This window comes from Leopardus geoffroyi, chromosome B1 (assembly GCF_018350155.1).
Source record: "Leopardus geoffroyi isolate Oge1 chromosome B1, O.geoffroyi_Oge1_pat1.0, whole genome shotgun sequence".
NCBI classification, from domain to species: Eukaryota; Metazoa; Chordata; class Mammalia; order Carnivora; family Felidae; genus Leopardus; species Leopardus geoffroyi.
In genome coordinates this window covers 58220228-58243009 of record NC_059327.1, presented here as the reverse complement: position 1 = coordinate 58243009, position 22782 = coordinate 58220228, and the positions used below count along the sequence as shown (strand labels likewise).

At 40.1% G+C, this 22782-nt stretch overlaps 1 protein-coding gene across 7 annotated transcripts in view; it reads right to left on the bottom strand.

Annotated features, from left to right (window-relative positions):
• AADAT (aminoadipate aminotransferase) overlaps positions 1 to 16634 on the bottom strand; it is a 33471-nt gene extending 16837 nt beyond the window's left edge. For 2 of the 7 annotated variants that reach the window (XM_045463122.1, XM_045463151.1), the window contains exons 1-9: positions 16521 to 16634; positions 16002 to 16098; positions 15154 to 15322; positions 14014 to 14146; positions 10262 to 10336; positions 5250 to 5459; positions 2254 to 2319; positions 845 to 927; positions 294 to 390 (exon numbers count right to left, since the gene is read on the bottom strand). In XM_045463122.1, coding sequence (XP_045319078.1) covers positions 294 to 390; positions 845 to 927; positions 2254 to 2319; positions 5250 to 5459; positions 10262 to 10336; positions 14014 to 14146; positions 15154 to 15322; positions 16002 to 16068 — 900 coding nt within the window. In that variant the 5' untranslated portion in view covers positions 16069 to 16098; positions 16521 to 16634. Of the gene's footprint in view, positions 1 to 293; positions 391 to 844; positions 928 to 2253; positions 2320 to 5249; positions 5460 to 10261; positions 10337 to 14013; positions 14147 to 15153; positions 15323 to 16001; positions 16425 to 16520 lie in introns of those variants that run through there. The other 5 variants (XM_045463130.1, XM_045463157.1, XM_045463138.1 and 2 more) reach the window with 5 other exon arrangements.
• Between the last annotated feature and the right edge of the window lie 6148 nt (positions 16635 to 22782).

Here is a 22782-nt window from a genome sequence, read left to right as displayed (position 1 = left end):
CACCCTGTCAGTGCAGAGCCCGACATGGGGCTTGAACCCACTAACTATGAGATCATGACCTGAGCCAAGAGCAAGAGTTGGACACTAAACTGACTGAGACACCTAGGCACTCCTGATTTGCCTTTTAGAGTAAACATCTGTGGTATCTGATCTTCTAATTCAGTCCATATTGAAACTAGAGATTCAGTATCAGTGACTTACTCCCTGCCACCTTAACTCAGTCTTACTTGCTAATATCTATTTTCTATTCTGATTGTTTAAAAAAAAAAACCTATTTCTGAAATTGTTCTTACCTGTGTAAAAGTGCTGGGGTGCACAGTTGAAACTTGTGTGTGTAAGACAACTCTCTCTATCAAGGGTTTTGGACCAGTTATAAACCCTAGTCTCAACCTGCACAAAAAGAGAAAAGGTGCAAAACCAATCCTATATTAACAAATATTACATGTCACTTTACTGCCTTCATTAGGAAGACAGTTGTAACCTGGGGACAAATGGGTCTAGACCACGAAAACGTTCTAATAAAACTAACTACTTGTTATTTAAAATACAAATTTAAGACTACATTAAAGATACAATGCAAATCTGACCAAGTATTTTGAAGTGTGTTCTTTCATATGTGAAACCCAAAACCTGACCAGTCCCACTACAACTTTAGATTAATGCCCACATACCTTTGATTTCTGGAGATGAATAAAGAAAGAAAAGGCATATATTCATAATCAAACTGATGCTTTAAGGTAAAGGGAATACAAGTATCTCAAATGAGAATTATTTGGACTAAAAGACACTCAGGTACAGTCTATCTTTTTTAGATCTGGCCATAAGTTGAGACACAAGGGCTTACCCAGAGGAGAGGACTTTTGAAAAAGAGTCAGCTCTGATGACACGCCCATCAACGTCCATGGAAAGAAATGTTGGTGCCCAGGACTTGAAATGGAAAAAATATATATTGTTAGCTTGAGAACTCTGTTAGTGACTGTATAATTATTTTGTGTAGAGAATGGACAGGGCATAGGTTTGGATAGGAACACAGCCATCTTTTCTGTTACCTTAATCTCAACCCTTTAAAATGGAATAAGAAACAGACATGCATGTTCTTTTATTAGTACCCGTCTTTCTTCATGGCTTTTCTGCCAGAAACACACAGAAGGGTTTATTCATTTGCTTAAGATGCTATTATTATGAATTTAGGGACACCTCAAATAGGCCCTGCTAGCCTCAAAGGTTGACATCCAGGATCAGCAGATTTTGAGGAAGGATTCAAGAAAAATTTGTCTGGATTAGATCAAAATGAAGAGGGCCAGCAGCAGTCAGGATTATCTAGAGAGAGAATGATCCTTAGAACAGCTAGAGAGATAAAACAAGATGAGAAATTTAGTCCATCTGCAACATTGACTTCAATGTAGATGCATACAAGAAAAGGGGCCCGGTCATGTTGAGGGTAAAGAATAGGTAGGTAGATGTGGTATTCAGCAAGCTATATAGAAAAATCAAGAGTTTTGGTTTCTTTCCAGCAGATTTTAAGGGAGCACTGAATGCAAGTATATGTTCTCTGCAGACATGAGAGCAAATATAGTGTTTGATTTTGAAGAATCAGGCACTGGGAGTCTGTACCACCGCTGCTATCTATTAGGAGAGCATGATCATGAAAAGTGGCATGCATATATAGTGGAAAAGAATCTAAAAACCCATTATTCTGCAGGTAGAATCCAGGCCTTCAGGACAGGGATGGAAAATATGTGGCATGCTGCCAGTAATGCCTTTTCCTATGTCCATAATGGACATCACTAATTGGGCATGACCCTCTTTCTCTTTTAGTGTGGGTGCAGCTTCCCAATCCTTTGCAGACATCATTCTAGTCAGCCACTGCCAAGAAACTAGTTCATATCCCAAATGAAACCTACTTCATATCCCTTGTATGATGTTTAAAAAGCTATGAACCAGAATTTGGAGTTCAAGAAGACCATCAGCCCTGATTTACTGTTTGCCCAAATGCGTGGTATAGAGAGCTAGCTACTATTTTAAAGGTAAGTCTATTTCTGGAAAGAGCAGTAATGCCAGACACGAGAGATACCAACTCTGTGATAAAACTGAAAGATTTAAGATTGAAGTGGTAGCAAATTACTAATAATTTTATTTAATTTCAACATAAAGATAGATTAGCTCTGACTCAGCAGCCAGGCTAAAATCAAATCAGTGTAATAACTTACAACTTACCTTCCAATTGTGAAATAAATTCATATCACCACTTACCTTGTTGAACTGGAGAAAATAGTAAGGATCATCTTCTATTATGAGGAAATCATATTTTCTTGCAAGCTAAAAAAGGTTAAGGTCATATATTTAATTCTTAAGAACTGTCTAAGCTGACTGGAATCATAATTCTTTGTATCCATCCATCCATCCATCCATCCATCCATCCAAGAAACTACTGAGTACTTATTGTTGTAGATAATGAAGATAGAGGGATGAACAAGGCACTGAGGCCTCTTGTTCACATGGAACTTACATTCCAAGTTCTGGGAAAGATGATATACATAAGACCATGGATAACGAAGAGAAGAAATACAGATGAGAGGTTTTAGGGGCTAGGGAGAACATTAAGCAGGGTGATATTGAGTGGTGGGTGGGGGCAGAGAGAGAGAGAGAAAGAGAGAGGAGGAGAGAGAGATAGGGTAGCTATTTCAGGGTGAATTATCGGGAAGCCTGTCCTGACAAGGTTACGCAAGAGCTCAGAATCACAGGATGGAGCCAGTTGTGCAAATATCAAGGAAGATTCTAAGCTGAGGGATGAGTGAGACCAAAAGCCCTTGGGTGGGGGGGAAAAAAAAAGAAAAAAAAAACTTGACATGTTTAAGGGATGGAAAGAAAGCCAGGGGGCTGCAGCAAGAAGGTGATAATAAATGACAAGGCCTGAGAAGAGACTACCAGGTCACATAGCTTTGGGAGGCAGATGAAGGAATTTGGATTTTATTTTAATTGCAAGGGGAAGTCACAAGAGGACTGTAAACAGGAAGACCATGAGACTGGCTTTACATTTATATTTCAGCAGGGGAACGACATATATGCCTGGTTGCTGTGTGAAGAATAATTGGTTGAGGATCAAAACTGGAATGCAGCAGGGGTCCAGTGAGGAAACCATACTGGCAGACCAGTGAGGGAAGGTGGTGGCTGGGAAGATGGTGGGACTAAGGGGAGAAGAGAGAAACAGGTGGATTTGGATCCATTTGGTGGTGGAGTCCACAGGATAAACTGGATGTAGGGGGTTGGGAGAGGAGAGAAGGGAAAGAGAAGAATAAAAGGTGATTGTTTATGGTGGCACTATTTATGGAGATGGAGAATGTTAGGGGTGTGACTTGGAGGTTGGGGTGTGGCTACACTAAATCAAGAGTTCTGTTAGGTCATGGTAGGTTGGAAATGCCTACTAGATACTTATGTTGGATGTTGGAAACATAAATTGGATGGAGAAGTTGGATACAGAAGTCTGGCGTTCAAGGGAAAGGCGTTTCTATGATATAGAATGAAATTTACAGCCATACAACTGGATGAGACTATCTGGGAGTAGTACGTAAATAAGAAGAGAACTCAGGACAGAACTGTGGAATGCGTGAAAAATAAGACAATACTTCAAAAAAATATATATAAATGAGTGAAAGAAACTGTTTGAAAGCTTTCTTTATGATTCCACTGTACAGTCTATACAGTTTAATATGACTTTGGTACTTATTTAAAAAATTTTTTTTTTACATTTATTTTTATTTTTGAGACAGACAGAGCATGAGCTGGGGAGGAGCAGAGAGAGAGGGACACACAGAATGCGAAACAGGCTCCAGACTCTGAGCTGTTAGCACAGAGCCTGATGTGGGGCTCAAACCCATGAAATGTGACATCATGACCTGAGCCAAAGTCAGACACTTAGCCAACTGAGCCACCCTGGTACCCCTTATTTGGAACTTATTAGCTGGGACACCTGGGTGGCTCAGTCGGTTGAGCATCCAACTTCAGCTCAGGTCATGATCTCGTGGTCTGTGAGTTCAAGCCCCGCGTCCAGCTCTGTGCTGACAGCTCAGAGCCTGGAGGCTGTTTCAGATTCTGTCTTCCTCTCTCTCTGCCCGTCCCCCACTCATGCTCTGTTTCTCTCTCTGTCAAAAATAAATAAACATTAAAAAAAATTAAAAATAAATAAATAAAAGCTATTTGTAGCTAAAAATCTAAGGAACACAGTCAGGTACATAAAAGAGACTTTACAAAAGGCATACTTCTCTTATTTTTCAAAGATTTTTGTATAGCTAGGTATGTGTGTGATATTTAAAATTTTTTTAAATTTTTATTTATTAAAAAATTTTTTTTAACATTTATTTATTATTGAGAGACAGAGAGAGACAGAGCATGAGCATGGGAGGGGCAGAGAGAGGAGGAGACACAGAATCTGAAGGAGGCTCCAGGCTCTGAGCTGTTAGCACAGAGCCCTACGCGGGGCTCGAACTCACAAACTGCAAGATTATGACCTGAGCCGAAGTCAGACGCTTAACCGACTGAGCCACCACCAGACACCCCTAAAAAAATTTTTTTTAATGTTTATTTATTTTTGAGAGAGAGAGAGAGAGAGAGATTAGGGAAGGGGCAGAGAGAGAGGGAGACACAGAATCTGAAGTAGGCTCCAGGCTCTGACCTGTCAGTACAGAGCCTGACGTGGGGCTTGAACTATGAACCAGGAGATCATGACCTGAGCCGAAGTTGGACACTTAACTGACTGAGCCATCCAGGCACCCCTGTGTTTGATTTTTTAAAAAAATGTTTATAGTGGAAGCTTAGGCATCATAGTCAGGTACCTAAAAGAGACTTTACAAAAGGAGCATTCCTTTTATTTTTAAAGAATTTCTTTGTAACCTGAAATGATAAGGAGTAGGAAAGAAAATTGACAAGTTGAAAATATAAATATAAAATAATGAAAATCAAACTTGCGGTCAAATATTAAATAACTTCCTAAAATTTAATATCGGGTCAAAAATACTATTTCCTTTTATATGAAAATAATCTATTAAAGGAAAAGAAAAATCTCATAGTTAACAAAGGATGGAGTAATTTCTTGTGTTTAAATTTATTAGAGCCCTTGGCATAGAGGACTTCCTTTTATTAAAAGCTATTTTCCTTGTAAGCAAGAGGCTAATAAGAGAGCTTGCACAGTACTCTTCTCAAACGTTGAAAATAAACAAGAACATGGCCACATACACCTTCTTTTAAAATACCTCATAGATTTCCTTCTTGCGGTTAGTTGTTAATGAGTTTCCGGTAGGGTTGTTGCCGTTTGGGACAGTGTAAAGAAATTTGGGGGTGTTTCTCTTGGGGTTTTTTGAGTCTTCTGGTTTCCATTTGGAAAGTACTTCTTTGAGGGAGCCTGGAATAATACCATATTCATCACTGGAAACATTAATAATGTTGCAGCCCAGTGGCATTAGCTGTTGAGCACAAAAAAAAGGAAAGCCCAAGTTCAGACATGATTACAAAATGTGTCATCAATGGTTCTTCTTATACTAACTAAGAATGTTACCATTTAGACCCTTAAACATATAAACCTGCACTCAGCTCTATGCTACAAAGGTTGATGTTGTATATTCTCATTTTATCGTTGCCCTGGGGTAGATTCCATTATTGTTCGACAATATCCCCTGCCAGTTTCCAGAGGAAGGAGTATACTTCCTTGCTCTTCTGTGTCAGGATTGACCAGTCCTATGTCTTGCTCTGGCTGATAAATTGTGAGCAGAAGTGATGTATTTTTCTTCCAAGCAGAAGCTTTAAAATCCCAGCTTGTGGTTCTTTATTTCTCTTTTCCCCTTGCTCTGAAACTGGGAGTGTCCCAGATAGAGACTGCTTCTGTCAGCTTGGGGCTTTGGATGGAGATGACATAGAACAGAGCTGCGGCTGCCTTTCGGTGGACATGGAATATATAAGCGAAATAAACCTCTCTAGCCATAAGCCAATGCGATTGGGGTCATTCATTATGCAGCATAACCTAGCCTCTTCTTTTAAAAAAAAATTTTTTTTTTCAACGTTTATTTATTTTTGGGACAGAGAGAGACAGAGCATGAACGGGGGAGGGGCAGAGAGAGAGGGAGACACAGAATCGGAAACAGGCTCCAGGCTCTGAGCCATCAGCGCAGCAGGGCTCGAACTCCCGGACCGCGAGATCGTGACCTGGCTGAAGTCGGACGCTTAACCGACTGCGCCACCCAGGCGCCCCCCAGCCTCTTCTGACTGAATTATCTTTATAATTATAGTTAGAACTGGTTCATAAAGTAGATGTTTATTAATGAATGCTTTTTTTTTGACAAAGCAAGTTAAACAGAAAGCATCTGTTATGCTAATACCTAAAATAGTTACTAGCAGAGGTGATATTCAAAATATTTAACAGGTGATATAGCATGAGAACATCAGAAACAGTATCTGACTGGAATAGAGTCCTGGAGGCCCCCTGCATTAATTCTGTATGATGGGAAGTTAAGGGTGGTCTTAGGGGAGGGGCCAGGGGAGCCAGGGTAGTGATTGGCATGAGGAGGTACAGGGAGGGCAGCAGTTTACCAGGGTATGTGCAAGTATTTCACATTTCACCAACTGCTAAGCCTGAGATGGCGAGTAGCGGCCTTGCTTATAGACCTAATTTATAAAAATCTTGTGGAGTCTTATTCTTGGATGAATATAAAAAAAAATTGAAACTTAGGAAATAACAATAATTTAGTGAGGTTCTCAGAAAATAAAGTTTTCCAAAGGATAAGCAAACACTCTTAGCAGTCAAATGTGGAATTATGTACTAAGTGGGAATAATCCAGACAAATTTATGACAAATCTAAAAATTCTTAGTCTAAGAAAGCACATCTACCATGAATAAAACAAATTAATATTGGGCCATGAAATAAATACATATTGCTTACTTGCACATTTCCTCAGTGTGGCACACAGTTTCTGCTTGGGTAGGTGAAAACATTTGTGCATGTGTTTACATAGACATTGGTTTTACATTCATGAGCATTATATAAGGAGTTTAGTAATTATTAATTAGTATCCAGTAATTAAGAAAAAGCAATTATTTTACTTTAGTTTTTATCATGGTAAATAGGTATGCAACAAAAATTTTGCCATATTTAAGTGTGCAATTCATGGCATTAATCACATTCACAATGTGTACATCCATCATCACTATTGATTTCCCAACTTTTTCATCATTCCAAACAGAAACTCTGTACTCATTAATCAGTAACTCTCCATTCCTCCCTATCCCCAGGCCCTGCTAACCACTAACTTTCTGTGTCTGCAAATCTGCCTATTTTAGATATAAGAAACATATAAGCGGAGTAATACAATATTTGTCCTTTTGTCTCTGGCTTCTTTCAGTTGGCATAATGTTCTCAAGTTTTATCCATTTTGTAGCATGTGTTAAAACTTTGTTCCTTTTTATGGCTGACTAATATTCTATCATATGTATATGCCACACTTTATCCATTCACTTGTTGATGTACAGTTGAGTTGCTTCTACCTTTTCGCCATTATGGATAATGCTGCACTGAACATTTGTGTACAATTATCTGAGCTCCAGTTTTCAGTTCTTTTGGGTACATACTTGGACTTGAACTAATCAATCACATGGTAATTCCACGTTTAATTTTTTGAGAAACTGACAAACTTTTCCACAGTGGCTGTACCAATTTACATTTCCACAAGCAATGTACAAGGGTTCCAATCTCTCCACATATTCAACAATACTTGTTATTTTACATTAAAAAAAAGTTGTCCTAGTAGGTGTGAGGTAGTATCTCCCTATGTTTTTGATTTCTATTTCTCTAATGACTAATGAGGGTGGGCAACTTTTCACGTGCTTATTGGCTACTTGTATATCTTCTTTGGAGAGATGTCTATTTAAGTCCTTTGTTCATTTTTAAATTTGTTTTTTTGTTGTTGAGTTGCAGGAGGTCTTTATATATTCTGGATATTAAGTCCTTATCAGATATATGATTTGCAAATATTTTCTCCCATTCTGTAGGCTATCTTGTCACTTTCTTCATAATGTCCTTTGATACACAAAAGCTTTTAATTAAAAACATTTTTTTTAATGTTTATTTTTGAGAGAGAGAGAGAGAGAGACAGAGCACAAGCAGGGGAGGAGCAGAGAGACAGGGAGACACAAAATCCAAAGCAGGCTTCAGGCTCTGAGCTGTCAGCAAAGCCCAATGTGGGGCTCGAACCCATGAACCATGAGATTGTGACCTGAGCCGAAGGTGGATGCTTAACTGACTGAGCCACCCAGGTACCCCACAAGTTTTTAATTTTTGATTAAGTCCAATTTATCTATTTTTTGTTCTTTTTGACTACGTTTTTGGTATCATATCTAAGAATTTAGTGCCATACCAAAGGTCATGAAGATTTGCCTGTATGTTTTCTCCTAAGATTTTATAGTTTTAGCTCTTCCACTTAGGTCTTTGATACATTTTGAGTTAAATTTTTATAAGGTGTGAGGTCAGGGTCCAATTTCTGTTTTTCCATGTGGAAATCCAGTTGTCTCAGCATGATATGCTGAAGAGACTATTCTTTCTCTATTGAATGGTTTGGTACCCTTACCAAAATAAATTGACCATAGATGTGTGGGTTTATTTCTAGACTCAATTCTATTCCATTGGTCTATATGTCTATCCCTATACCATTACCACACTATTTTGATTACTGTTGTTTTGAAGTTGGTTTTGAAATCAGGAAGTGGGAATCCTCCAACTTTGTTCTTTTTTAAGATTGTTTTGGCCATTTGGGTTCCTTCCAATCCCATATGATTTTAAGAATTGGCTTTTCTATTTCTGCAAAAAAGGCTACTGGAATTTGATAGGGACTATGTTGAATCTATAGTTTGCTTTGGTATCACTGACATCTAAACAGTATTAAGTCTTCCAGTTGATGAATAGGTGATGTATTTCCATTTATTTGGATCTTCTTTAATTTCTTTCAACAGTGTTTTATAGTTTGTAAGCGCCAGTCTTTTGCTCCCTTTGTTAGATTTAATTTCAGATATTTATTCTTTTGGCTGTTATTATAAATGGAATTATTTTCTTAATTTCCTTTTCAGGTTGTTCATAGGAAAAGCATTTTTTATAATATCAATTTTATCCCTACTTAGAAGTTTTGAGAAAATATGCCTTTCATTAACACTATATTATTGTTTTATGTATTAATTTTCACGTTTTTAAATTTTTTTATTTTTTTTATTTTTATTTTTTGAGACAGAGAGAGACAGAGCATGAACAGGGGAGGGGCAGAGAGAGAGGGAGACACAGAATCTGAAACAGGCTCCAGGCTCTGAGCTGTCAGCACAGAGCCCGACGCGGGGCTCGAACTCACGGACCATGAGATCATGACCTGAGCCGAAGTCGGACGCTTAACTGACCGAGCCACCCAGGCGCCCCTTATGTATTAATTTTAAAGACGGTATTAAACTCGAAAAAGAGAGAATCCATGATATTAGAATCAACAGAGCATAAAGGTCATCTCATTCATTTCCCTATTTTAAGCTAGAGTTACTTTTCTAACACTTGTGTTAAATGACAGTTCAGAGTAACTTTGAACATCTTCAGTGATGGGCAATAAGTACCTTACCTCCCTAGGCAGTCAGGAGCCAGGTGAGGCTCATGGCTAGGAAGTTATTACATTGAGTTGAAATAGCTTCCCTGTAGTTTCCACCCTTTCATTCCAGTTCTGTTAACCCGAGGACATGCAGAAGTCAATCCATGGCTATCCTAAAGTATTGTGCCCCAAACAAACCTAATTCTCAATGGTGTGTTCTGATTAGTGCACAGTACAGCCAGATGACCAGCTTCCTCATTCTGGATATTATAGTCCCATTAATTTAATGCTAGAGTGGAAAGTCCTAATTATACCATGTTGGCTTACCGTTATATTAAATTGACATACAACATGATTATACTTAGGCATATGGTAATAAAAGATGGTAATGGAAAAATACAGTTTTGTAAATGAAGTTGCATTTCAAGTGAAACATGAAGAAAGCTGGACGTGATTTTGCACAACCTAATTTTAGCATCTACATATTTAGATTTTGTAAAAAGAAATGTGTAAAGTGGAGGGTACGCTTAACATATTTAACATATATCATTTAAGATTCTCCTATCTTATTTTTCAGTGGACAGATAATTCTAAAGGTACAATGTTTTCTTCTTATGTATTATAAGAAAGAGAGTTGCCTTTTATAAAAATGTGTACTCACAGCGTGAAGTGTTCCTGAGTAAACAGGTTCATTAAGGAGGACATTATCTCCAGGATTAATGATCATTTCAAACACCTAACAAAAGAAGCATAGGTTAGGTTGGATAGTATTGTTTCAATTCTTAGAGCCCTTTTTTTTTTTGCTCATTAGGATTCTACAGTAGGAGTTGGCAAATTTTCTGTAAAGTGCAGGATGGTACATATTTTGTGGGCCATAATATCTCCATTACAACTATTTATCTCTGCCTCTATAGTGAGAAAGCAGCCAAAGACAATATGTAAACCAATAGGTGTGGCTGAGTTCCAACAAAACTCTTTATAAAGTCAGATGAAGCCTAGATTTGGTTTTTCAAGCTATGCATAGTTTTCCAACCTCTGTTTTAGGGTAAGATAACTAGCTTGACTCTAAAATTCATTTATTCCTTTTATTCCTTCTTTGAAAATATACTAAATATTTACTCTAAACCAACCCAGCGTATGGTATGGAGACAAAATGATGAGCAGAGCAACAAGGTTCTTATCCTCATGGAGGTACTAGTCCAATGGGAAAGCTAGATGCTAATCAAATAACTAAATAAATGTATACTTAAAAACAATGGTGAGTTCTATGAACTATAGATGCACAATGCTATAAGGGCTCACTGAAAGAGGACTTGGACAATCAGGGAATTCCAGGCATTCAGGGAAGGCTTCCTTGAGGAAGTGATGAGATGGTATAGGGGATTACAATAGGTACATTTTGAGAAACTGAAAGAATTCTGTGGCTTAAAGTGCAATGTAAAGAGGAAGGTGGTGTGAGATCTGATAGAAGTAGGCAGAGAAATACCACGTTGGCATTCAAGCCACATGAGGCCAGTAAGAATTTTAGGTAGAGGCTGGGAAGGAGGAGTCACATTATCAGATATGCATATTGGGAAGATATTTCTGGCAACAATATGAAAGAATAAAAGATGAGTGAGAACACATGTGGAAAGTTTGGGAAATTTTGGGATTCTCTGGAACGTTTTTGCTGTAGTTCTGGAGAAAGATGCAGATATAGCCTGACCAACAGTGATGATGGAATTGGAGAGGAAAACTGAAGAGGTATTTAGAAAATCCATGCCAAGAGAACACAATTATGGATTATAGAAGAATGAGGAAGGGGAACCATGAAGACTGACTCCTGGAGGGAGTGATGCTATTCACTGATAAACAGAACCACAAAGTTGTCCATCTTTGGGGGACAAGGTGATGAGTATGTTCTGGTTTGAGATGCCTTTGAAACATTCTGTCACAGTTCCAAGTGGACAGATGGATAACATGGATTTGGAAGGAACGTGTAAGTTACTAGCTATGATGAGCACAAGGGTGTGAATGGAGGTACCCAGGGAAAGTATATGGACTGAGGGGAGAAGAGGTTTGAGGACTGAGCCTTGAAGTCTAATAAATGATGGATATGTAGAAGGGGACACTGCAAAGAAGGCAGGACAATTGGGCCAGTGAGGTGTTGAGAGAATCAGAGAAGAGTGTTTCAGAAAGGATGGGAAGATCAACAATGTTAAAGGATATTTAGAGGTCAGGTAAGACAGGCTTGACAAATTTTAGGAGATTTTGCAGACAATATGACCTAGACAATAGATACTTCTAGCCTAAATCAAAGGGGGTCTATTATGACTAAATCTTACATAACTCGTGGAATCATCTTTTCTTTCCTTGTGGTGTGTCACAATCCTTGGTTCAAGCCTCTCCTTCCTCATCTTAAACCTGTATCTCATGACAAACAGTATGGCCATTATCAACTGAGATAGACAATTGACTTTTGTTTCCTGATTTTGCCCAGGATGTTCTCTTTCCTTTTTCCTTATGAGGTTTTGGCCTTATATGACAAACAGTATCCACCTCCAGAAAGTTTCCAAGTGATTCAGCTTTACAGGACATCCTAGGACTAAACAAATTACTTGGGTGGCATGTCCATTGTCAATAGGTCAAATGAAAACCTAATTATATACATTTTCTATGTCCATTATGGGACATGAGGATATCAAATAACCTAAATGAAAAGAAGGGCTGTTTATTATCTGGTGGCACTGTTTAATAGATGCAGACAGAGACACAGGTGACTAAAATGATATCTATCTTGGAGAACAAAGTGGAAGGAATAGTAAACCAGATTCCCACTAAGGCCTCTATAACAACATGTGTGTAAATGAGTGAGTTATTGATGTATTTGACCATCTATGCTATCTTCCTTTGATATGATGGATATTGTGACAGATAAAGAAATTGTCTTGAGCATCTTTCTGGGAAAAAAAAGGTTCACAGTATACCTTCCTAAGAATTTAACCGAAAAGACCTTTTTTCATATTAGTCTATGGAATCACAATTGTTTCTCTTCAAGCAAACACTCAAACGGTAGCTAATCTTCCTTTTCCCCCAATTAAATAAAAAAATAGGGAGGAAAAATTATATTCTTATTACTTCAATACATCATGCTGTAATAATAATTTAATTAAAATTCATTAAAGCTGAGGCGCCTGGGTGGCTCAGTTGGTTGGGCATCCATCTTCAGTCAGGTCATGATCCTACAGTTAGTGGGTTTGAGCCTCACATCCGGCTCTGCGCTGACAGATCAGAGCCTGGAGCCTGCTTTGGATTCTGTGTCTCCCTGTCTCTCTGCCCCTCCCCCTTGCTCTCTGTCTCTTGAAAATAAATAAATGTTAAAAAAAATTTTTTTTAATTCATTAAAGCTAACTAGATTACAGCTTTCACATTTTCATAAGAAGAAAAACAAAGCTACTATGGTTTAAGATAAGTAAGAGCACTTTTTAATCTAGATATGAAGGCTGAATGTAGAGAATCTTTAGGACTAATTATTCATGAAAAAGAAAAGAAAAAAAGCAGATGAAATCGAGAACCATAGGTACAGTCTCTTTATTATGAGAACCCCCCAATGGTGGTTATAGACTTCCTATAACCCAGGAGAGAGGCAGATGGAATAACTGAGAAAGAGAGACACACAGAGAGAGAGATAACACAAGAACTAACCCAGAAATAAGTCAGAGACAGACATACATAGAGATCTAGGGAAGCACACATCCAAGAAGTCCAGATGTAAGCAGTTGTGAACACAGATGATTATATAAGCAGCCATGCAAAAGATTTACATTTCACTTCAGGACTATCAGGATATCCCCTCTAAAGAATTTAAAAATCATATTGAAATTTCATAACTACATAAATCAAAATGTAACCTGAGTCTTTGAGCCAAATGAATTAAGCAGTGCTCACTAAGCTTCTGGTAGGAGTTGAGTATTCCCTTCATGGGAATCTTGTTTTAATGACTCCTGGCTATGGCTTATTAACCACATGATCTACACTGAAGAAAAACCAGGTTAGTGAATGTCTTTAAATTCCATGTTTAAAATTCTAGGTAAAGATAAACTACCAGTAACTCATAAAACATGATCCTCTTGTGGTTAGGAGAGAGGAGTGTATTTATGAACATATTTCTTTTTAAAAAAAAATTTTTTCTTAACATTAAAGAAACATTAGATTTATTTTTGAGAGAGAGAGATAGAGTGAGAGTGGGCGAGGGGCAGAGAGAGAGGGAGACACAGAATCCGAAGCAGGCTCCAGGCTCTGAGCTATCAGCACAGGGCCTGATGTGGGGCTCGAACCCACAAACTGCAAGATCATGCCTGAGCTGAAGCCACCCAGGCGCCCTGAACATAAATATGATTCTTAATGTGGGGTTCCCTTTCCTTTCAGTCTTACCTTACAAAGGCCGTCTTGGCTGCCAGATGTTACACATAAGTCCATTTTTCCTTGGCTGGTTGGATAATTGATGGTGGGAGGATTATGCAATTTTATTTGTAACTGTTTTAGCCAGGACAACAGCTCGGGGATTCTACAGCATAAAATGTATTTTCAAATTTATAGTATTAAAAATTGTAATAATAGTAGATAAGAATTAGATGGTAGCTTTATATTATGCACTTTATACATTCAATTTAAAAATCTTCAAATGCTTTTTGCTAATATTAATATCCCTATTTATAGTAGAAGGCAACAGACTGAGATTAAGAAATTCACATAAAGTTAGCTTACATTAAATGAGCTAAGATATGAATCTTCATCTTTCTTATTCCAAAGCCTGGTCTCTTTTACACTAGAGCACTCACTGCATCATCAATTCTTTGTTATCCTAGGAAATTTTCCATAGGCTACCTAGAAGTTCAATCTCAAGTTCTTTGTATCATGGAAAGAAAAGCCTGTGTGTCTATTACACATAATTCATGTTTACATAATGTGCTATATTTAAGTGTCCTTTTTAATCACAGAACAAAGAAAATTTAATGAAGTATAATTTGTAGACACTCTATAAATTACTCTTTATCATTGGAAGAAGACCAGCTAAGAAAAATCATAAAGTATATGTTCCAACTTTGTTTTAAGAAATTAAAGACCTCTGCATTGAGGGCTAAGTATCTGCATAGGTGTCTGCAACTATTAAGGGAATCTAATTATTACAAAATTACCCCCAGACTTAAAATTGCTTCTTCCTGGATCGTCCTTTTCCTCCTTTATCCCAACTGGTTTCTTCCTCTAGCTCTCCCTCTCTGTCTCTCTGTCTCTCTCTCTCTTTTTTTTTTTTTTTCAGTTTCATCTCCAATGGTACTTCCTCTTAGAAGCCTTCTCTGAGTCTCCCCATCATTTAAAGTCAAGGAGCAGTCACGGAGGGGGTGTTAAGCATTCAATGCGTCTGTTACTCTTAATTATTCTTTGGAAACTCTACCCCAAACCTTCCTACCTGTTGAATACCCAGTTAAAAAAGACACACCACTTTATCAATGGGCCTTGGAATATTACTCATGAAAATAAACCAACAAAATTATGTTATCTATTGATAGCTACCCAGCACTCTGAGAATACTGAAGTGCTCTCTTCATCATCTCTTCATTAAACTGGATGGGCTCTCCATTGTCTACGGTGATAACAGCAGTCTTAAAAGGGAAGGTATTGGGGTTTGGTGATCCAGTAGCCAAGGAGATGACCGATTTCGGTGCCCTGCTCAATGTCTCAGCTACGATAAGTTTGGAAGAGAAGAAGAAACACTTTCAGTGAAGATTTTCATAAACAGAGATAGCTCGATGTATTGCATTATAGTCCATAAAACTGTAAAGTTGAACAATTTCTAGTGATAGAATGCTAGTCGAAAATAAGCACATAAAATAACTTCTTCTGGACCGGCCTCACTGGTGGAGGAACTAAAGACTGGAGATGTCCAACTAAGAAGGCGGAGGGATCAGGAAGGTAAGCAATGAGCCATGATAACAGAAAACCCTCCTCCTCCATTTAGCGCCTATCGGACTGTCAAGCTTCGAGGCTCACTCCTTTCTCTCCAATTTACCAGACCCTCCCAACTCCGCACACACCTGCACATTGTGCCAAACCAACATCTACTCATGTTGCCGGCATGTCCCGGCACATGCCGGCATGTGCACGGACGTGTCCCACAACAGCCTGTGCCCCTCTCTCTATTGCTACACTGGAGCAGAGATAACCAATTTGGTGCCTTCCGTTCCAGCACGAGTTCTCCGAAAACAAAGTCTGTGCCTGCTTCAGGTTTGCACGCAGAGCCTGGCTCACAGAGGCTTTCACAGTTTAATGAAAGGGTGCAATTGGCGCGGACCCTAGGCACCACCGTTAGTGGCTCTGCAGCACCCCCCGCCCCGGAGCAGAGGCGCCAGCCCAGGACTCACTCATGATTCGGATGGCAGAAGGCTTTCTCGCTGCGCTCGTGGCCGTGAGGAACCGTGAGTAATTCATGTCCGATATCCAACCTTCGGTAGCTGAAAACTAGAAAAACAAAATAGCCGCGTCAGGTAGTGCCTCCCAACTCCGGAAACGCCACCTGGGTCGTACCCCCGCCGCTGAAACTCCCCGGCTGGGGATTGCGCTCAGCGTCTGGGTCCCTAACGGGCCTGGGCCGGGTGGCAGACTGGCCCAGCGCACCGCAATCCAGGATCCGCTGCCTGTCCCGGGCCCGGGCCCCACGCGCTCTGGCCGCCCACCGCGGGGGCCGGGGCAGGTCCCACCTCGCCCCGGCCTGCCTCGCCCCCTCCCGCCCAGCGCCGCAGCCTATGGCCGCCCGCCGCGCGCGCAGGCCCGCCTGGGGTCAGCGCCCACTGCGCGGGGCGGGCAGGGTAACGGCCTGTCGCGAGGCACTTGCACCCCTGGACCAGTGCCTGAGTCCATTCAAAGGGAGCCCGACTCTTGACCTCGTAGCTGGGAGTCGCCGCAAGACAGCGGCGGGGTTGGCCTGGACGCCCTCCTGGGAGCTTGCCGAAGGGCTGGTGGGGGTGAAGGGGGAGGTGGGGAGGGCCGGAAGTCCACCTCGATCCTAAGCCTGGAGTACCATCTGGTGGCTGCTTTGATCCATTGCAGCGGGCTTCCTAAACTGCGTTGGGCCTGGTACGCACCCCACATTAATGCGCTGGTGGTTACCTGGCTGGCCTTCTCTGGCAAAGCAGCTGGCGCGTTTCATGCCCCTGGACGCTGTTGCGTTTCATACTGACCTTTCATTATAGAAGTATCGGCACCATCTCGGGAAGTCGCCAAGGCGACCCAGGTAATTTCCAACGTAACTTTCAGATGTGAACATTTGAGAGTGAGGGTGGAATGTTGAAACGTATTTCGAGGGTCTCCTCGAAGTTTGGTGTCTTTCCCTCCCCTTGGATTTTCTGACCATTCATTATGGACTTAGTTTAGATTTAGGATTTAGATTTATCTCTTTGGGTCTAGCACTCTGTCCTCTTTTCTTACAGAATAATCCTCCCCACCTTCCACTGCCCCGCTCCACCCCCAGTTATCTCTGTGATTTCACCCTCCCGAATCACCAAAATGGAATGCACAGTTTTCCATGTGAGCACTTAATGAGAGACGATTTTGAGACTGCCCCTCTTTTTTAAATTCTTAAATGGTTATAAAAGAGTCATTTATTTTTAACAAATTCCAAACTGGCTTCATTCATTCAGTAAACATTGAGTACTTCCTGGATAAGTGTTGACACAGTGTCAAAGGGCTCTCTTCTAGACGTGAATAACTTGGTCCAAGAGACACTTCTATCCTTATCCAGGTCCTGGCAACAAAAGGATGAGATAACCCAGTGAAATACTTTATGCCAACAGCTAAATACCAGAAGGGAATGTTATTAGTAAAGCTGCTAGAAACCCAAGAGGCAGTGGAGTTCTGGATTCAGAAACTTCAAGTCGTTTAAATCCCACTTGATGATTTACCAGCTGGGTATCTTTGGACAAGTTACTCTTTTGTGCTTAAGTTTTGTCATGGGGCGGTTGGCAGGATTAAATGCGAGCATCCCTATTAAGCACATGAGCACATTAGCCTGCATATTGTAAAAACACTCAATAAATGTTAGCTGTGTTTTTTGGGGGATGCACTGTCAAAGCAGAGACTGTGAGGGGCTTGATCTCCTGACCGGTGAGATCATGACCAGAGCCAAAATCAAGACCACGCTGTTTAACCAACTGAGCCACCCATGCGTCCCAAATATTAGCTGTTATTATGAATAGTTACAGTGTTTTTACTTAAGTACTCAGCCTCCAAATGTTTTTGGCTGGAGAAACTGCTTGGGAACTTTTTAAGGCAAATTGTGTCCTTAGTTCATTCATGAATGCATTAAGGATCTTCCTTGAGATGGTGTATTTTAAAAAGAGTTTCCCCTGAATGTTTCCAGAAATTAGCTCAAGAACCTCTAAATACATCTAAAGGTATAGGTCAGGGTTAATTATGAAATATAACTAAAAATATTGATATTACTGGATACTCCAGCTCCTTTTTTGCCTCCAATAAGTGTGGTCACCTCTGACACTTAACACAAACCTAAACTTCCCTTTGATAGTAGGAAAGGGTGAAAGGAGTTTGGAGTTTGGGGCCAAGGAAACACTGAAAAGATTAGCTTTTGCAACCACATTCATGCACACGTCTGTGGCTCTTATAATATTTATTATATACGCATTAAAAATAATGCAGAACTAATCCCTCCTCCCCCCCTTACCAGTCAGTAGAACACAATTCCAGGAACCCAAACCAAAGAGACTTAAAGCCATCAAGTCATAAGATTCAGGTTTTCAGCCCTGGAGTTGAATAGGTAGGATGGTTAAGGGTGCTGATTGATTATAAGTGGGGTAAAGATTCAGGCCAGGTATGAAGGCTGAGAAGTGGCCCACGAGGAGGGCTAATGGAATGCACGGGCCCTTAGGGTTGTGTTCAGAAAATGTGAGGCAGAAAATGGTCACTGTGATGGTAAAGGCACAGGCAAGAGTTAAATTCGAGAGAGGTTACCTGCCAATAAGAAGCTAAAAATTGCCAGAGAAATCAAACAGACCAGACTTTGAATTTGTCAGGAGCTGCAGCAGAAGGAGTTCTGAGGGGATAAGATGAATGAGCAAGGTTCACAGCTCAGTGCTGCCTTTTTACAGTCTTGGCATAGGACTGCCTCCAGTAGAATTAAAGGGGTGGGGGGCAGTTCTGGATCCAGTCATTCCGTAAACATTTGTCGAGTGCTTGCTCTGTGCTAGGAACTGTAATAAATTAAAAAATCTAATGGAGATAAGTCACTGGTCTGGAAGAGCAAGTGTTTGTTGGTTGAGGGGTTAACAGTTTCATATAATTCAACATCCACAGCAGAGGACCAGGCTGCTAAGAGAAGCGGAGAGAAGGTAGTGGTTATTTCCAATGGACCGAAGTTCTCCATTGGGTTAGGATTATAAGCTTCTTTTCTTCTCAAAGTTCTATTATGATCTTGGTCATGGTCATAGTCTAAAATCGAACAGGGTCATGCACAGGCTAATTGTCATCCTTTAGTATTTTCACTTGAAGGTGAGAATTGCTTGTCACTTGATGGATTTATCACAGGGCCTTTTCCACAATCTGTGAGAGAATGGAGTTTCAGAACATCAAATCTGTTCAAAAAAATACTGCTGACATTTCTAATTTGTGTACTTTGGGGCTAGACTGTTGGGACCATTTTGGGTGGTGAATGGAGATGGAAAATGTGTGTGTTTAGGGGGCTGGTGTGGGAAAGTATCTTGTAAACTATTCTTGTGGGACAAGTTATCCCCAAATTTTAGCAGCTGCATTATTCTTCTGGGGCTGCCATAACAAAATACCACAGACCAAGTGGTTTAAACAACAGAAAATTGTTTTCTCTAGTTCTGGAGGCAAGAAGTCTGGGTCAAGATGTCAGCAGGTTTGGTTTCTCTTGAGGCCCCTCTCCATGGCTTGCAGATGGCGGCCTTCTGACTGTGTTTTCACATGGCCTTTTCTTTGTGTGTGGCCATCCCTTGTATTTCTTCCTCTTCTTACAAGGACAACAGTCATATTGGATTAGAGTGCCATCCTAACAATCTCATTGAACCTTAATTACCTCTGTAAAGGCTCTGTCTCCAAATACAGTCACTTTGGGGTTAGGGCTTTAACATATGAATATAGGGTGGAGGACACAATTTAGTCCATAACAGTAGTTAAAACGTCAAATAGTTATCTTATAATTTCTGTGGGTCAGGAATTCAGTAGCAACTTGGCTGTCTCAGTTCTGACTAGGGTTGTCTCAGGAAGCGGAGGTCAAGATCAATGGTTAAGGCTGCAGTAATCTGAAAGCTTGTCCCTAGGACTAGATAATCTGCTTCTAAGGTGGTTCTTTCACATGATATGTTAGTTTCCTGGGGCTGCTTTTGTAACAAAGTGCCACAACCTGGGTGATTTAGAGCAACCGAATTGTGTTGTCTCTGGTCTTGGGGGCTAGAAGTGCAAGATCAAAGTGTTGGCAGAGTGGTTCTTTTCGACAGCTGTGAGGGAGAATCTATTCCATGCCTCTCTCCTAGGTTCTGGTGGTTTGCTGGCAGTCTTTGATCTTCTGTGGCTTGTACTTGCTTCGTCCCGATCTCTGATTTCATTTCCACTTGGCATTCTCCCTGTGTGCATGTCTCTGTGTCCACATTTCCCTTTTTCATAAGGACACCAGTCATACTGGATTTAGTCTACCTTTAATGACTTTGTTGTAACTTGATTACCTCTGTAAAAACTCTAGAGTTATCTACAGATAAGGTCAGATTTTTAGGTACTGGGGGTTAAGACTCCCAACTTATCTTTTGGGGGAGAGGGACACAATTTAACCCATAACACATGACTATTGGCAGAATACCTCTTGCTGGCTATTGGTAGAACTGAGTTGCTTTCCATGTGTACCTCTCCATAGAGTTGTTTGAATGCCTTAATGATGTGGCTTCCCTCAGGTTGAATGACCCAAGAAAGAAAGGAAGAGGCTTCAATGCCTTCTATGACCTTATCTTGGAAATCACACTGCCACTTTTGACATATTCTTTTTATTAGAAATGATTAAGTCCAGTCCACTCTCGAGGGGAGGGGAATCAAGGTCCACTTTTTGGAGGAAGGAATGTCATGAAATTTGGACTTTTTAAAAAAGATTTTACTTTTAAATAATCTCTACACCCAACATGGGGCTCGAATTTACAACCCCGAGATCAAGAGTCACATGATCTACCAACTGAGCCAGTCAGGTGCCCCATGGGCATGTTTTAAAACTACTGCAGATGTGATGCAGGGTTAGGTCAAATTAGACAAAAGTATTAATTAGGGTAGTGGCATAAAATTAAGTCAGGAATCAAGTCATAGAGATTATATGAGTCATAAATACTAGAATCAGGCCCTGAACACTCAAGACAGGAGGAACCGAGTAGTTAGATAGGTAAGGTTAGTTATTGGAGAGACTAAACAAAAGATTATTTTATATAAAAAGAGAAAGAACTCTTCCGAGGAAGAAAGTTGTACCTGCAAAGCTGCCTTTTTAATTTCAGATATTGTGTTTTTCAGTTTTATAATTTCCATTTGGTCCCTTAAAAAGTTTCTATTTTTCTGTTGAAATCAACTATATTTTTCATCATTGTAAACATGTTTTCCTGGAATATTCTAAGGCCAAGGAAAGCATTAGTAGTTGGTTTATCATTGTTACAATAGTTGCTCTCAAATCCTTGTCTGCTAATTGAAATGTCTGGGTCATCTCAGAGTTAATTTCCTTCGTCTTTTTTCCTGAGATGAAGTCACATTTGTCTGGTCCTTAATAAACTGAATACTTTCAAATTTATCTTGGCATGTGACTGTTATGCTGTAAAGACTCTGAATTCTGGTATAGTCCTCTAAAAGCGTTGAGGTTTTTTTGTTTCAGCAGGCAATTAAATTAGTTCACATCAGAGTATAATTTCTATCTCTTGGGCAGCAGTTAAAAACTCAGTTCAGCTCTTTTATCTTTAGCTGGGCTGCTCTGAGGTATTTTCTGTACGTGCATGCTGCATGGTTCAAGGATCAGTCAGGGACTTGGGCAGAGAATACACAGATTTATACACAGAATTTGGGACGCTGTCTCTCAAGCTCTCTTTTCTGGGATTTTGCCCTTCACTTTTCAGTGCCTGTGGTTGCTCTGAACTCTGTCCTTTTGTTCTTTAGACCAGAGAGGCTGCAGTTTTCTCCCTGGAGCTAGCTACCCCATAAGGTGTTCATTTTGACCTGTTCTTGTGCTGGAACTTGTAAAAATAGGAATCTCTTATTGCAAGTATAGATTCCCTCCAGATTCTGCAGGCTTTTGTTTACTCTGGAGACTCCAGGTTTTCTTTGTTTCCATTTCTCTTCTTTCCTTTCCTCTCCTTTCCTCTGACCTTCCTTACTTCCTTCCCTTTTGCATTTTGTGCAGAACTTATATTTGTTGTCTTCAGGAGGTTTGGGTCCAACAGGATCATACTTATTTATATCCAAAATAGAAGCCTATGGCTGCAGCCTTTTTAAAAGGATGGGAGGTAATATAGTGCAGTGAATATGGCCAAGGGACTATTAGACTTTACCACTTAACACTCTGTGTGTCCTTGGGCAAATTACTTAACCTCTTTATTTCTAAGTCACCTAGATTGTAAATTGCATTAAGATGTTACCCATCTCATAGGATTCTTATCAGTGTTAGTTTTTTTTTTAATGTTTATTTATTCTTGGGGGGGGGGGAGAGAGAGAGAGAGAGAGAGAAAGAGAGGGAGGGAGAGAGAACATGAGTGGGGGAGGGGCAGAGAGAGGGAGACCAGAATCCAAAGCAGGCTCCAGGCTCTGAACTGTCAGCACAGAGCCCGTTGTGTGGCTGGAACTCATTGGACCATGAGATCATGACCTGAGCCCAGGTCGGAAGCTTAACCAACTGAGCCACCCAGGTGCTCCTCATAGGATTATTATCAGTGTTAAATGCATATAAATTGCTTTGCAGCATCTGACATGTAAGTGCCTAATAATTATCAGCTGTTTTCATTCTTATCATCAGCAATATTCATTTAGAAATATTAATGATAATAAGCAATATTAATGATAAAAGGGACAACTCAGAATATTCTGAGAAATCCTACTTAGAAAGGATTTATCTCAGGGCACCTGGGTGGCTCAGTCAGTTGAGTGTCTGACTCTTGATTT